The sequence below is a fragment of the Prinia subflava genome (genome assembly GCF_021018805.1).
Source record: "Prinia subflava isolate CZ2003 ecotype Zambia chromosome W unlocalized genomic scaffold, Cam_Psub_1.2 scaffold_32_NEW, whole genome shotgun sequence".
Lineage (NCBI taxonomy): Eukaryota > Metazoa > Chordata > Aves > Passeriformes > Cisticolidae > Prinia > Prinia subflava.
In genome coordinates this window covers 2,233,723-2,248,749 of record NW_026960609.1, presented here as the reverse complement: position 1 = coordinate 2,248,749, position 15,027 = coordinate 2,233,723, and the positions used below count along the sequence as shown (strand labels likewise).

Genomic DNA, 15,027 nt, shown 5'->3' with positions numbered 1-15,027 from the left:
TCCATATCTCAAATCCGGACCAAATCCTAGTCTGAAGAGTAGAGGAGACAGGCATTTTAATGCTGCTTATCCTAGAAGTTGCCTTGTGTGAAAAATGCTTTTTTGGTTAAAAGAACAGTACTATGAAAAGAAATGCTAACTCACTGTTGTACTCTCTTTTTACGTAGATACCTTGCAGTCACAGCTTATCAATATGGGTGTTATTCCTACGTTAGTGAAATTGTTGGGTGTTCATTGCCAAAATGCAGCTCTAACAGAAATGTGCCTTGTTGCATTTGGCAATTTAGCAGAACTCGGTAAGTCCATGATACTAATCTCAAATTTAAATCCAGTTTTCATAATGTTAAGTCTTAGTTAAAGACTAACAAAAGCTTGTTCAAGTCCTTTTGGTACATTCAACAATAACAGACAAGAAATTTTTGCTTATTTTCTCTAGAATATAGAGTTGTCTTTTTTTTCCCCTTCAGTAACTGAAATTTACTGAAAATTTGGATACTTAATTCAACCTTATGTTTTATGTTACTGTGCTTCAGTGCGACTAAGCACATTTTAAATCATCTAAACAGTATTTCCACAGAACTGCTACTTAATGTGAATTATTTATTAAAAATATAAATATTATATCCTGGTGTAGCTCCACAAAGTTTTATTAAGATTAAATTTGGCTCATGAAAATCTCTGAATGAAACTGAAACAGGCACAGTTCGCTAATCTGCATATACAGTATTATTTTAGATGGAGAATTTTAACATATTCAAGTCTAAACACCTCCATGTATAGAGGTTATATTATGAATAGAGGTTAATTTTAGTTACAACTTCATTTAAATTGAAGTTTGTGGCCCTGCTTTGGTCTGATGTCTTTGCAAGGGGATCAGTTTTCATTGGAATTCAACCATGTGTAAATCAGTGGGTTGTTAAAACCTGTGTTTTATTAACATTTGTGGTTTATATGGTTGTTCTTTTGCTAACCTATTTGGTGAAATTCTAGTTTTAAGAGTTGGAGTTTTTTTGCACTGGAGTAAATAATACACAGCACTTACAATATCATCTAAGAACATGCAGCAGTTCAAAATATGAAAAATATATCTCTGAGTTTGTAGTATTTGGTGGCCTGAGTTCATAGATTTCAAGGCCAGAGAAAGTATCATGTTACCTAGTTTAGTCTGATCATACACATAATACATTTATTTACAGCAGACAATTCTTCTTAACAAATCAACAACAGAAAAAGCCAGCAAGGTAGCACTAAAGAAATTAACAAATCTGAGTTCTTCAAGATGGGCACTATGTACTGTGTCTGCACAGCACAAAGTGTAAGTGTCTTACACTGAAAGTTCTAGTGCTTAAATGCAACCAAAACCATAATGATATTAAATATAATAAATGGTAGCCTCACTGAGACCTCATTGAGAATTTCCTTTCCCTCTGGGAAGATCCAGCTCTGTCTTGTTGAGTAATGAGAACCATGGGAAAGAAACTTCACAGCAGCTGCTTCCCTTCCAGTTCATACACACTGAGAAGGTGCTCATTCTTTAACACCGGCACAAAATTAATTTACTTTGTAATACTTTATTCTCCCTTAAGCAATAGTCAATCACATTGTAACTATGATTTTATTTTTGCCTTGTAACTTCAGGGAATTTTTTTGTGAGGCTGTCATTTTTCGTCACTTAGGAGACAATAGCATTGCACAGATCCCTTGAAAAGCATTATATTACTCTTATTCTGTGTCAAAGCAGGGCACAAACCAGTGATGGATCTGCTAAAATACTGGAAAGATCAAAAATCCACATAGAATATACTATGCAACCATGCATAGTGGGAGAAAACAATAATGAAATGTGCACAGAAGTGTCTAGGACTGCAGTTCATGTTTTTCCCAAGTCCTTGGGGTCAATTCTACAGTAAAGTAAATCCTTAAGTATCTGTCAGAGCAATAGCAAAGGTGCTGGAAGGTTTTCTAACTACAGATGGCCCTCAGGAGGTGGCAATTGGAGAATGCAGAACACCATCCCTACCACCTGCATCCCTTGTAATACTGCCAGTGAGGAGGAATATGATACAGGCAATGGAATAAGAGATGCTTTTGTTGAATGTATATTTGAAGATCTGCTGGCTAATTTGGTAGGAATCTAGCTCATCTGTAAAACTGCTTTACGCTGTATCTGTGCGGTATGAGATGGCCCAGCAACAGCCACACACAGATTTCAAAAGAAATGTCACCATCATGAAACCATGTAAATATTAAAGCCTTTGTGCAAATCTTCATCTCTCCCATAGAAAATGCAGTATATAACCTGCTCTTCTTTCTGTTAAGGTGAGGGAAATCAGACTTCTTATTTTTGTACTATTAATGTTTCTATGGCTACCTTACATTTTGTTGGGCAAAACCAGACCCAGCAGCCTTGAATCATACATTTCTATATTTTTAACAGCCTTAACCATAACTAATTCAGGTCAGCACATTTAAAGTGTTAGACATTTATCTTTACATTTTGTGACAAGCATGAGTCTATTGCTCTTGTCTGTGAAGAGCAGTTAGTCATCTTACTGAACAAACCTGGTAACAAAGATAAAAAGTACTTCTGCCTTTTGATATGGTTTGTTTACTTTATAGTGAATTTCTCCTTTTGCTTCACAGATTCAAGTAAGGAGCAGTTTGCCTACACAAACATTGCTGAAGAGCTTGTGAAACTGTTCAAGAAGCAAATAGAGCATGATAAGAAAGAGATGATTTTTGAAGTTTTGGCCCCCCTGGCAGAAAATGGTGAGATTTTTTTTTTTTCTTACTCTATCTTTTACTCATTGTCTTATGTGTATTTTTTATTTCATTATATCGGTGTCTTTTTCAGGCACTAAATGCAGAGTAATGGGCTGCCTTGTTCTGAAGGCATCACAGATGATCCTTATGATTGTAGTTTCATGAAAACTGAATAGGTCTTAATTGTTGAGCATATGACAAGAGTCAGCACATTGTTGATGCTAATTCCATCACTGATTCACTCTGTATGCGATTATATTTTATTGCCCTGTGCCCCCAGTGGCAGGGGCAATATCAAAAGCTGCTTTTTAGAGAACTTCACAACATTTGTCTGCAAAAACTGGCTCAATGTTCACAGACCATTGGAGCACCAGGACAAGATTTCCTGGAATCTGAGAGCCACTGGCAATTCCATTTCCTATAACATTATTTTTGCTAGGGGCATGTCAATTGCAGAGCTAAGGGCTGGACACACTGCCCTTACTGTTCATTGAGAGATCATATGAATATAATTTTTGGTGCTTGGTGGCATATGTTCCATAACCCCAGGAAGCCCCTGGGAGTTTGACTCACTGCTCAAGCCAAAGCAGGAATTGATGTGCACCCCTGATCACCTCTCCAGGATGTTCCTCCCAGAGAAACAAAGGATCAAACAAAGGTGGCTTGTACAATGTAACAACTGCCTTTAGTGGGAATAAAGAAATGAGTTAACAGGTGGAGCTGGACTAATGTGGGAAGCAGTTCTGTGTAGGAATGACATCACAGTATTTGATAGCTCTCTAACCTTGTGTCTTGGTTTGAAAGACAGATATCTGCTAGGAAGGGGCAGGACTTCTTTAGAGATGGAGAATTCAAATCCTCTCCCTCTAAATTATTCTGATTAAAAAAAATTTAAAGGAGCTTTCAGGCAGAGGTATGGGGGTAGGAATAACAGTTCTTTACTAGTATATATGACAAAACGACAAACAAACAACAACTACAGCATCAATAATAAACAGAACCAAGAACCTTGAGGGCTTTCTTTTACAAAAGCCCAGAGCAGTTTGATCTCGGTGCCCCTGCAGGGCTCCGAGAGGCCGAGCTGGAAGGAAGGAAAGTCCTAGACCCGTGGAAGAGATGAGGAGCTCTGCGCTGGCAGCTGGAGCAGCAGGGGTGTCCCGGCAGGGCTGGGCAGTGCAGGGCTACAGAGTAGCAGTGGAACCTCAAAGCTCCGAAGAAGCAGCGGCGGTGGGGGGAGGCTGGAGAAAGCGAGCTCAGGATTCCCGGGTACACAGCAGATGATGGTAGATTTCTCAGGACGAGGCAGAGGCAGAGGGCAGCCTGACTGTCTTCCTCGGCGCTGAGAGCAAGAGTGCCTCTCCCTTCCCCAGATCTGTCTTTTTGCCTTTCCTAAAGCTCATTATCTCTCCTCTCTGAGGGACACTCCCAGGGACTCAGAAACAATAGGCGTAGCCTCATGCTGCTATATCTCTCAAGTACCCCTTTTTGTTCTAAGTAGTCATTAAGGCTTCTTGGAAACTTATGGGAAAAAATTCTGTGAGAAGGAAAAAAAACTAAATCTAACCCCCAACATCATCCACCCCGAATTTTTTCCCATACCAACCTATTACACTGAATTTAAACCTTTAAAAACAAAAAATATATATATATATAAACACATGCATGACCTAAATAATATACATCTATACATACAGATATGGGTACAGACACATGATGTGGGTAGTTCATCCTAAAACAAGGTCTCCTTGAGGTATGCATCGGGTCTCTCCATCCCTTTGCATCACCCACCAGGTGCATCCTGGTCCCTGAGCGAAGACAACCCCACGGATGGGATTGTCTTTGCTGGAGGTAGAATTAATCTAAACAGTTTTTCCCAGCATACCTCTCATGTGTACTACTGGAACTTTATCTCTATCTGTTGTTCTCAGGGGCTCAGATTGGGCAGGGCCTGCTCGGTTGGTGGAACCTCGAGTGTTCACTAACTATGTGGCCTTTGCTAAATTAATCTCCTAGTTCTTGAAAGTCCCCCCACCCAGTGCTTTCAAGGTGGTTTTAAGCAGGCCATTGCACTGTTCAACTTTCTCGGCTGCTGGTGCATGATAAGGAATATGGTACACCTACTCAACGCCATGTTCCTTAGCCCAGGCTGCTATAAGGCTGTTCTTGAAATGGGTCTCATTGTCTGACTCGATTCTCTCAGGGGTGCCATGTCTCCACAGGACTTGCTTTTCTAGGCCCAGGATGGTGTTCCGGGCAGTAGCGTGAGGCACAGGGTAGGTTTCCAGCCATCTAGTGGTGGCTTCTACCATGGTCAGCACGTAGCGCTTGCCTTGGCGGGTTTGGGGAAGGGTGATGTAGTCAATCTGCCAGGCTTCCCCATACTTGTATTTGGACTACTGCCCACCATACCATAGGGGCTTTACTCGCTTAGCCTGCTTGATTGCAGCACATGTCTCACAGTCATGGATAACCTGAGAAATGCTGTCTATGGTTAGATCCACCCCTCGTTCTCGTGCCCACTTATAGGTGGCATCTCTGCCCTGATGACCTGAGGCGTCGTGGGCCCATCGAGCTAGGAACAACTCTCTCTTGTGTTGCTAATCTAGGTCTATCTTTGACACTTCTATCTTGGCGGCTTGATCTACTTGCTCGTTGTTTCGGTGCTCCTCATTAGCCCGACTCTTGGGGACATGGGCATCTACATGGCGGACTTTTACAGGTAGCTTGACTACCCGAGCAGCAATGTCTTTCCACTCATCAGCAGCCCAGATTGGTTTCTCCCTACGCTGCCAGTTGGCCTTTTTCTACCTTTCTAGCCAACTCCACAGAGCATTGGCTACCATCTATGAATCAGTGTAGAGGTAGAGCTTTGGCCACTTCTTTCAGCAATGTCTAGGGCCAATTGAACAGCCTTGAGTTCTGCAAGTTGACTCGATCTACCTTCTCCTTCAGTGGCTTGTGCAACCTGTCGTGTGGGGCTCCATACAGCTGCTTTCCACTTGCGGTTTATCCCTACGATGCGACAGGAGCTGTCAGTGAAAAGAGCGTAGCACGTTTCTTCTGCTGGCAGCTGATTATACGGCGGAGCTTCTTCGGCACGTGTCACTTGCTCTTGTTCTTCTTCATCTGTGAGATCAAAGTTTTCACTTTCTGGCCAGTTTGTGATTATCTCTAAAATCTCAGGGCGATTTGGGTTTCCGATACGGGCACGCTGAGTGATGAGGGCAGTCCATTTGCTCTATGTGGCATCGGTGGCATGGTGGGTAGAGGGAACCTTTCTTTTGAACGTCTACCCCAGCACTGGTAGTCGGGGTGCCAGGAGGAGTTGGGCTTCTGTGCCAATCACTTCTGAGGCAGCCTGGACTCCTTCATAGGCAGCCAAGATTTCTCTCTCTGTTGGGGTGTAGTTGGCTTCAGACCCTCTGTAGCTCCGACTCCAGAATCCCAGTGGTCGACCCCGAGTCTCATCAGGCACCTTCTGCCAAAGGCTCCAGGACAGGCTATGGTTCCCGGCTGCAGAGTAGAGCACGTTCTTCACTTCTGGTCCTGTCCTGACTGGGCCAAGGGCCACTGCATGAGCCATCTCTTGCTTGATCTGGGCAAAGGCTTGTTGCTGTTCAGGGCCCCAGTGGAAATCATTCTTCTTGCGGGTAACCCGGTAGAGAGGGCTCACAATCTGGCTGTACTCAGGAATGTGCATTCTCTAAAAGCCTATGGCGCCTAGGAAAGCTTGCGTTTCCTTCTTGCTGGTCGGTGGAGACATCGCAGTGATCTTATTGATGACCTCAATGGGAATCTGACGCCGCCCATCTTCCCACTTTACTTCCAGGAACTGGATCTCCTTGGCAGGTCTCTTGACTTTGCTCTTTTTGATGGCAAAACCAGCTTCCAGGAGAATCTGGATGATCTCTCTTTTCTCGAATACTTCTCTTGCTGTGTTCCCCCACACAATGATGTCATCAATGTACTGTAGTTGTTCTGGAGCTTCACCCTTTTCTAGTGCAGCCTGGATCAGTCTATGGCAGATGGTGGGACTGTGCTTCCACCCCTGGGGCAGTCGGTTCTAGGTGTACTGCATGCCCCTCTAGGAGAAAGCAAACTGAGGCCTACATTCTGCAGCCAGAGGAATGGAGAAAAACGCATTAGCGATGTCGATTGTGGCATACCACTTTGCTGCCTTGGACTCCAGCTCGTACTGGAGTTCCAGCGTGTCTGGCACAGCGGCACTCAGCGGTGGAGTCACTTCATTCAAGCCACGATAGTCCACAGTCAGTCTCCATTCTCCGTCAGACTTGCACACAGGCCAAATGGGGCTGTTGAAGGGTGAGTGGGTTTTGCTGACCACCCCTTGGCTCTCCAGCTCTTGGATCATCTTGTGGATGGGCATCACAGCATCTCGATTCGTCCGATACTGCCGGCGATGCACTGTCGAGGTGGCAACAGGTACTTGTTGCTCTTCTACCTTCAGGAGTCTTACTGCAGATGGGTTCTCTGATAATCCAGGCAAGGTGTTCAATTTCTTAATGCCTTCTGCCTCTACAGCAGCTATTCTAAAAGCCCATCTGAACCCCTTAGGGTCTTTGTAATAGCCATTCCTGAGATAGTCTATGCCCAGAATACACGGAGCCTCTGGGCCAGTCACAACTGGATGTTTCTGCCACTCCTTCCCGGTCAGGCTCACCTTGGCTTCTAACTGAGTCAATTCTTGCGATCCCCCCGTCACACCAGCAATGGAAATAGGTTCTGCTCCCTCATGTCCTGACGGCATTAGGGTACACTGAGAACCGGTATCAACCAAAGCTTTATATTTCTGTGGCTCTGATGTGCCAGGCCATAGAACCCACACAGTCTAAAAGACTCGGTTTTCCCGTGCCTCTTCCTGGCTAGAGGCAGGGCCCCTCTAGCACCGGTTACTACTCTCCTCCTGTGCATACATAGTAGAGGTTCCTTCAAGGGGGTCTGACAGAGCATCCTCATTTCTGTAATACTTGACAGCCTGGTCATGGGAGGCTGAGGCTACCTTCATTCTAGTGGAACCCCCTCGGTTAGTGTTTCTCTCTTTGAGCTCACGCACCCGTGCTGCTAGGGCAGAAGTGGGTTTCCCATCCCACCTTCCCATGTCTTCTCCATGGTCACGCAGGAAGGACCACAGGTCAGCTCGTGGGATGTACCCTCTCTCTCTAGCTGAGGGACGTTGGGTTCTGACTCTGGGGCCTGTGACTCGCACCGGTGCCACATGGGAACTGTTCCTCCTCATCTCCTCCCTCACTTCCCTTATCTCCTCTTGGAGTTCTTTAACCACGGCAGAGACTTGAGTCTGCATTGGGCCACTGATCATACTGTCAAAATTTCTAAGCTTGCTGGCTACAGAACCTACAGTCACTCGGTTGGTATCAGCATTAATCATTGATGTGAATGTTTTATATTCAGATGGCCCTTTAGTTGCTAGATTCCACAACATTTGCCCTGTGCACCTGACGTTGTCGGGGTCATTGTTATGCTGTCCCTCCCTCCCAAAAACTACTTCCAGTATTGCCACTTCTCTCAGCTGTTGGATCCCTTCCTCAACAGTCTTCCAGCGCATGCTGAGGTGGTGCTCCTGCATTTTGTCTCTGTGGACAAACCTCTCCCTTACACTCATTAAAAGCTGGTCCCAAAGGTGAACGGGTCCTTGCTCCCTTACAAATACTTGATTCACACTTGAGTCTTGGGTCAAGGGTCCTATATTCCTTGCCTCACCCCCATCTAGTTGCACACCTCTACCCATAAGGTCCCAGACCCTAAGTAACCAGGCTGTATAAGGCTCACGTCTCTGTCGTGCAACATCTTTTTGCAGAGTACGGAGATTTTCATATGACAGGGACTCAGTGATGATCTCAACTTCTGGCTCCCCTGTGGGTTGTGAGGGCCTTCCTTTTTTATCTTTATCACTTGGGTGCTCTAATTTCACCTTATATTTCTTTCTTTCCACAGGGGCAACTGCTGCTGGCTGTGACTGCCCCTGTGGTTTAGCTGGAACCTGGACAGTTGTAATGTCTGTGGGTTCCACTGCTGCACCTTCAGACTCTTCCTCTTCAGGGCAGGGGGAGGGTTTGCCACCAGCTGGGGAAAGGTGCTCATTCAGCACCTGGCTTATCTCTTTCACTAGAACTCCCACCCAATCTGGGTGGTTCATTTCTGAGGTGGGCTTTATGTCAGGGTCAGGTGGTGGGGCAGCATCCTTAGTCTATGGGGCAGTGTCAGGCTCTATGGCAGCACCCTCAGTCTCTAGGGCAGTATCCTTATTCTCTGGGGTAGGTATCAGGGTGGTTATCCAGGCCAATCTCCCCTTATCTCGGAATATTAAATAGGATAGGCCCGTGAGCAATACTAGCCATTTTATGATATCATTAACATTCAGGGAAGATTTAAACCCTTCAAAAACTGGTGGAATAGACCCAAACAGCTGAGTAAAGGGTTGGGAAAAAATTTCCCCTGGTGTCATTTCCTCACAATAGGTACCATTGTTAAAGTAACCCCACAAACAAACACTTAGAGTGTGATAGCCATGTATCCATGTGCCTGCCTTCCAGAGGAAGTTAAAAATCCATGAATTCCTCACCTTATTAACCCATAGTGCAAACTGGATAACAGCCACAGTAGCCTTAGTTATAGGGCCCATGTTTAAATAAGGGCCTGCAAATGGGAGAAACACAGCCACAACCACATGCCACCCAAACCAAGGTAAGCTAGACCACATGATGCTATTTAGGGAGGTTTCTATACCCAGTGCACAAGGTCACTTAAGAACTGTTATTCCTTTTCCTCTCAATGCCCTCAAGCCCCACGTTGGGCACTAATAAATCTGTCTTGGTTTGAAAGACAGATATCTGCTAGGAAGGGGCAGGACCTCCCTAGAGATGGAGAATTCAAATCCCCTCCCTCTAAATTATTCCGATTAAAAAAAATTTAAAGGAGCTTTCAGGCAGAGGTATGGGGGTAGGAATAACAGTTCTTTACTAGTATATATGACAAAACGACAAACAAACAACAACTACAGCATCAATAATAAACAGAACCAAGAACCTTGAGGGCTTTCTTTTACAAAAGCCCAGAGCAGTTTGATCTCGGTGCCCCTGCAGGGCTCCGAGAGGCCGAGCTGGAAGGAAGGAAAGTCCTAGACCCGTGGAAGAGATGAGGAGCTCTGCGCTGGCAGCTGGAGCAGCAGGGGTGTCCCGGCAGGGCTGGGCAGTGCAGGGCTACAGAGTAGCAGTGGAACCTCAAAGCTCCGAAGAAGCAGCGGCGGTGGGGGGAGGCTGGAGAAAGCGAGCTCAGGATTCCCGGGTACACAGCAGATGATGGTAGATTTCCCAGGACGAGGCAGAGGCAGAGGGCAGCCTGACCGTCCTCCTCGGCGCTGAGAGCAAGAGTGCCTCCCCCTTCCCCAGATCTGTCTTTTTGCCTTTCCCAAAGCTCATTATCTCTCCTCTCTGAGGGACACTCCCAGGGACTCAGAAACAATAGGTGTAGCCTCGTGCTGCCATATTTCTCAAGTACCCCTTTTTGTTCTGACTAAGTAGTCATTAAGGCTTCTTGGAAACTTATGGGAAAAAATTCTGTGAGAAGGAAAAAAAAACAAATCTAACCCCCAACACCTTGTTTTAACCACCTCAGCATTAAAGCTTTTTTTTTTAATTGAACAGATGGTTAGATAGATAGAACTGCAAACTCAGATTTGTTTCATTCTGCGCTGTTGTGCAGACACACTCTGTGTGTGTCTGTTTTACAAAGTTTAAGTCAGGATAAACTTTCACTTCAATTAAAAAAGTTATTTTGACTTTTATTTTAAGTAGCATGGAAAATCAATTCCTTTTTTCAGTTCTAAAAGTGCACATTTTTGCAAAATATTTACTTTATTATATAATAATTTACAGTTTGCTCCAAGATAGTTCCATCCTCAGAGACTGGCACAAAATAGGATTGAACTTTTTGTGTATTTGACATTGTAGAGGTTTCATGTTCGCTGAACTTTGCTTGTTAAATTTAGTGTAGGGGTTTAAATATTTTCGTATTGTGAAAATAGGATTAGGAGAAAAGGCAAAACAGGCTCAACTTAAAGATAAAAATAGATAGATTTCTTAACACATGCCAAAAGAAAAAGGGAAAGAAAAAAAATGAAAATGAAAGCTTTCGAAGCATCCCCCCCCCAATGGTTTACTTTCTCACATACAACATAAAGAGACAAAACTTGTAATTTTCAGTCAGTTTCACCATTCAAAAATAATCTTTCATCAGTTCTTTTAGGAAAGGAGTTTCTCTGAGAAACTTCTATGGAATTTCTCCACTGACAACATAAAAGTTGTCTTGTGGGTCTCATCTCTCAGAAAAACAGCTGCCCAGAAACCTGCCTTTGTAAGGTCCTTCCCAATAGCAGCTTTCCGACCGCTGCATATGGGCCATCTCTGCTTATTAGGGGTGCTGTTTAAGGATGCCTCTTCTAGTATAAAACAAAGATTCTCTTCTATTTCCAAAATCATCTTTGTGAAAAATGTGAAATGATTAATTCATGTTCTTATGGTTAATGATAAATTGAAAACTATAAAAACTGTATATATATGTGTGTTGTATGAAAGTATAAGTTTCAGGATACCTTGTAACATTTTGTTAAACCAAATTATGAAAAGGCAGGCACCACCCCAGAAGCTCACATTCAGAAATAGACAAAAGGTTTACGGGAAAACCAGCAGTCTCCTCAAGCACTGGGAGGAGACCCATCAAGAAAAGGCGGCAGGACCATCAACAGCACCAGCCGACACCCTCACCGAGCATCAAGCATCATCATCCATATCTCGGACCATTAATCAGCCAGGAAATCTGCCAAACCAGAAATTAACACCTTACTGGAGAGAGAAGACTCTTTTCAGCTGAGCCGGAGACACCCATGAATTTGAATAACTAGCTTGGACACAGAGGGGGAAAATGAAGAAATATTGCCAAGAGCAGAATAAAGTGTATAAAAACCAAGCCCCAAACCGGGCAAATTTGTGAACCTAGGGGGAGACAGCAGAAAGCCAAGTTCTGTGTCTCGAGGTTCACCCTTAGCATTTTCCCGGGAAAAAGACTGTCAAGTATCTCCACTGTGAGTAGGTTTATCGAAATTCTGTAATTCGATCTTTTGTTAATAAACCAAATTATTTTAATTGGAATATTGTATTAGCATTTATAACAACATTCATCTCAAAAACTACAAATCTCCTTTTCCTTAGGAGCAAAGAGCTTCATATCACTTTTAACTAGAGCTTTACATCCCCTCCAACAGCTTTCATGTGTTACAGGAAAAATAGTCTATTATCCATAGTTTACTAGAGACGTTCAGCCAAATTAGGCTACTCCTCCTTTGTTCCAAATAGTCTTTTCACTCACTCTTCACTGACTTCAAGTTTTGTTATAAATGCCAATTTTATTCCAATTAATAAAATATAATTTTATTAATTAAAGAATTACAAGGCAAAAATTTAGGCAAAACCAACAATCGGAAGTACAGCGCTGATACCCGGGATCGGGATCGCCGCTGGGTGAACCAGTCACAGCGTGCTGTAACCCCCTCATTCACAAATTGGTCTGTTTCAGGGTCCTGGTTTTATACAGTTTATTTGGCCCCTGGCATATTTCCCCACAGTTCTTTGTGTTCAAAGTGGCTTTTTCAAATTCATCTCCTCTGTCCTCCGGCTGAGTGGGGCTTCCCCTTGAAAGGATGGGTGTTGATTTCTTCCCTCCATTGTATGAATGGGAGACGAATTTCTGAATGGAGAGGGTCCCCCTGATAGTCTCTCTGGTGATCATTGAGCAGTTCGAAGTTCTGCTGCCCCGAAGTTCTGCTGCCTCGGAGGACTGATTTCGATCTTGATTTTCCTGTCATTCTGATGTCAATAGCGGAGTCCCGGCAAGGCATTGTCCTTCTCTGAATAGTAGTTCCAGGGTGTCCCTCGACTTGAGATTAGCTGGTTTTGTGCCTGGCCTGCTGGCATTTTTATTTTACAGAACATATTTACAGTTTACATGCACCAGAACACGAATAAATATAACATATTTATTACAAGTTTCATGCTATGTCTCCTTATAGTTCTATTACTTTGTCTGATCTCACTTTCAGGAAGGGCCAGTGCTCTGGGAGTTCTGTTTGCTGGCAGGAAAGAGTTAAAACTTGCCCAGGCCTGCGGTGCTCATGTGGTTCTCGCCGGGCCGCAGCTGCAAAGATCTCAAAGCCATGCCGGTAGAGGAGGCTGATGGATGCTTTCTTTTCCACCCCTCGATCTGATCTAAGATAGCTCAGCTCGGAGCTGCCATCAGAGTTTGCCAGCTCCCTTTCCTCGCTGCCAGCTGCTACTGGGCCCGGCCATGGCCAGGCTCCCTCTGCTGCGGCCTCTAGCATGCGGCCAGCCCTGCCGAGCCAGAGCCTCCCGTCTCCCCCGCCGGCAGCCGGGGAGAAAAGGGGCTTAGCTGCCCGGGCCACTCCCCGCGGCAGCAGCTCCCAGAGATCCGGCCGGGCCCGGCTCGGCCACCCAAGGCGGAGGGGGCCTAAGCCGGGCCCTGCTGCTGCCCACGATGTTACCTGGTGGCTCACCGGGAGAAGAAGAGGGAAGGCTCGAACAAAGCCTCGGTTTTATATGGGTATTACCAAAAGTCGCATTCTCTTTTCTCAGTGGCCAAACCACAAGCCAATAGTCAAGAACTGGCCCTTGATAGGTCTTTGTCTTTTCTAAAGAAATCTAAGGTCCTGACAAGGCAATAGTCTATATTGTTCTTTAACTAAACACCAAACTGTGTTGACCCATAATACATATGTCAGTTCAAATGCTTAACTTCTTAGAGTATGTTTTTTAGTCGCAATAAGTTTGAGAAATTCACTGCTGCTGACCTTAACTCAGATGCTGAGATGTTGAGAGGTAGTCCGAAAATTATTTCCACTGTGAATTCAAGGCATACTTAAATAAGTTCACTTTGCTATTACTGCTTAGGTGCTTTTGATTGTAGATAATGAGCAATAGGTCAGAAGGGAAAAACACCTCAATGAAGTATTTGCAGAGTCTGGATTTTGGTGGTTGGTGTGTTTCAAACTTTTTGTCTAATTTACTTGTTGATTAAGCACGCTGGTGTAGCAATTTTAATTTCAAATCACAGAACATCTGCAACCCAGTATTCTATGGCTAAGGGAATTCTCTATTTTTTAAAGCACCTCAGTGCAAAAGTGCTTATTTAAAAAAAAAACCCAACTGGAGATTTTGCATTTCCTTACAAAGTTCTTGAGGTCAGCCACTCTTAGAGGAACAATGAATTTCAGTGAGGCAAAAAGCCTTGTGACACCAGGAAACTGAGTCAGATACATCCTTCACCAGAGGTAGAACACACTTCCTCTCTGAAGTGTGGCTTGTAAACTGTATGAAAAAATATTTCCAAAACCCTGGCCTAAAAATATTTTAACTTGGGTTAAACACCTTTTTGTTAAAATACCATTTCATGTAGACAACTGAGATAAATCCTCTTCTTTTGCACACTTCTGCAGAGCTTTGTGACTGTTTTTCAAAATCAACATGCAAAAACTACCGTAATCACTTCCATGTATGAAAAGACCTAACATAGCATGACAGCCTGCCATTCCCTCTTAACAGAAAGGGAGTTTAGGCATGTAAAGGAGATTCCAAGGGAAATATGTGTTAAATATTTTGTTATTTTAGAAACAAGAGAAAAAATATTGTTCCCAGATTCTATTTCACCTGAAAAAAAATTTATTACCTTCTCAAACCTTGTTTTGAATAACAACTAAGAAATGAGCTTGCTTCATCAGTTTCCAGAACAAACTTCACTGCCAACCCAACCTTTTGGATTTGGCCTTTCTGCACTCCTCCTGCAGCCCTTTCAATGAATGGCAGATATCCTGTCTGTCTTTGGAAAGTGTGAACACCGCATAGTCCTTATGAGTCTGCTGTGCCATGACTGAGGTGCCAGAAGTTTGCTGTAGAGAAATACCCTAATTTTCAGAAGTGAAGAGCTCCATACACATTCAGCTTATGACTCTGCTCTAAAGGCAGTCCAGAGCCAGGGAGAGCCTGTTAGATGAATAATAACAGAAATTTGCCATAAGAATTTCAAATAAAGAAGTTGCGGTTTTATGTACACAAGTTGTCAATGAAAACACTGACATCACTGTTTCTTACAGTCCGTCCTGCATATGTCTGTATGGTAGATGCATTGAAAATCCTGATTCTGACTCCTGTTATCCATACT

General features: G+C 43.9%; 1 protein-coding gene across 10 annotated transcripts in view; it reads left to right on the top strand.

Annotated features, from left to right (window-relative positions):
• Positions 1-15,027, top strand: part of LOC134565059 (rap1 GTPase-GDP dissociation stimulator 1-like) — a 178,168-nt gene that overhangs the window by 140,772 nt on the left and 22,369 nt on the right. For 8 of the 10 annotated variants that reach the window (XM_063424426.1, XM_063424433.1, XM_063424429.1 and 5 more), the window contains 2 exons: positions 168-296; positions 2,644-2,769. In XM_063424426.1, coding sequence (XP_063280496.1) covers positions 168-296; positions 2,644-2,769 — 255 coding nt within the window. The remainder of the gene's footprint in view (positions 1-167; positions 297-2,643; positions 2,770-15,027) is intronic. The other 2 variants (XM_063424434.1, XM_063424435.1) reach the window with 1 other exon arrangement.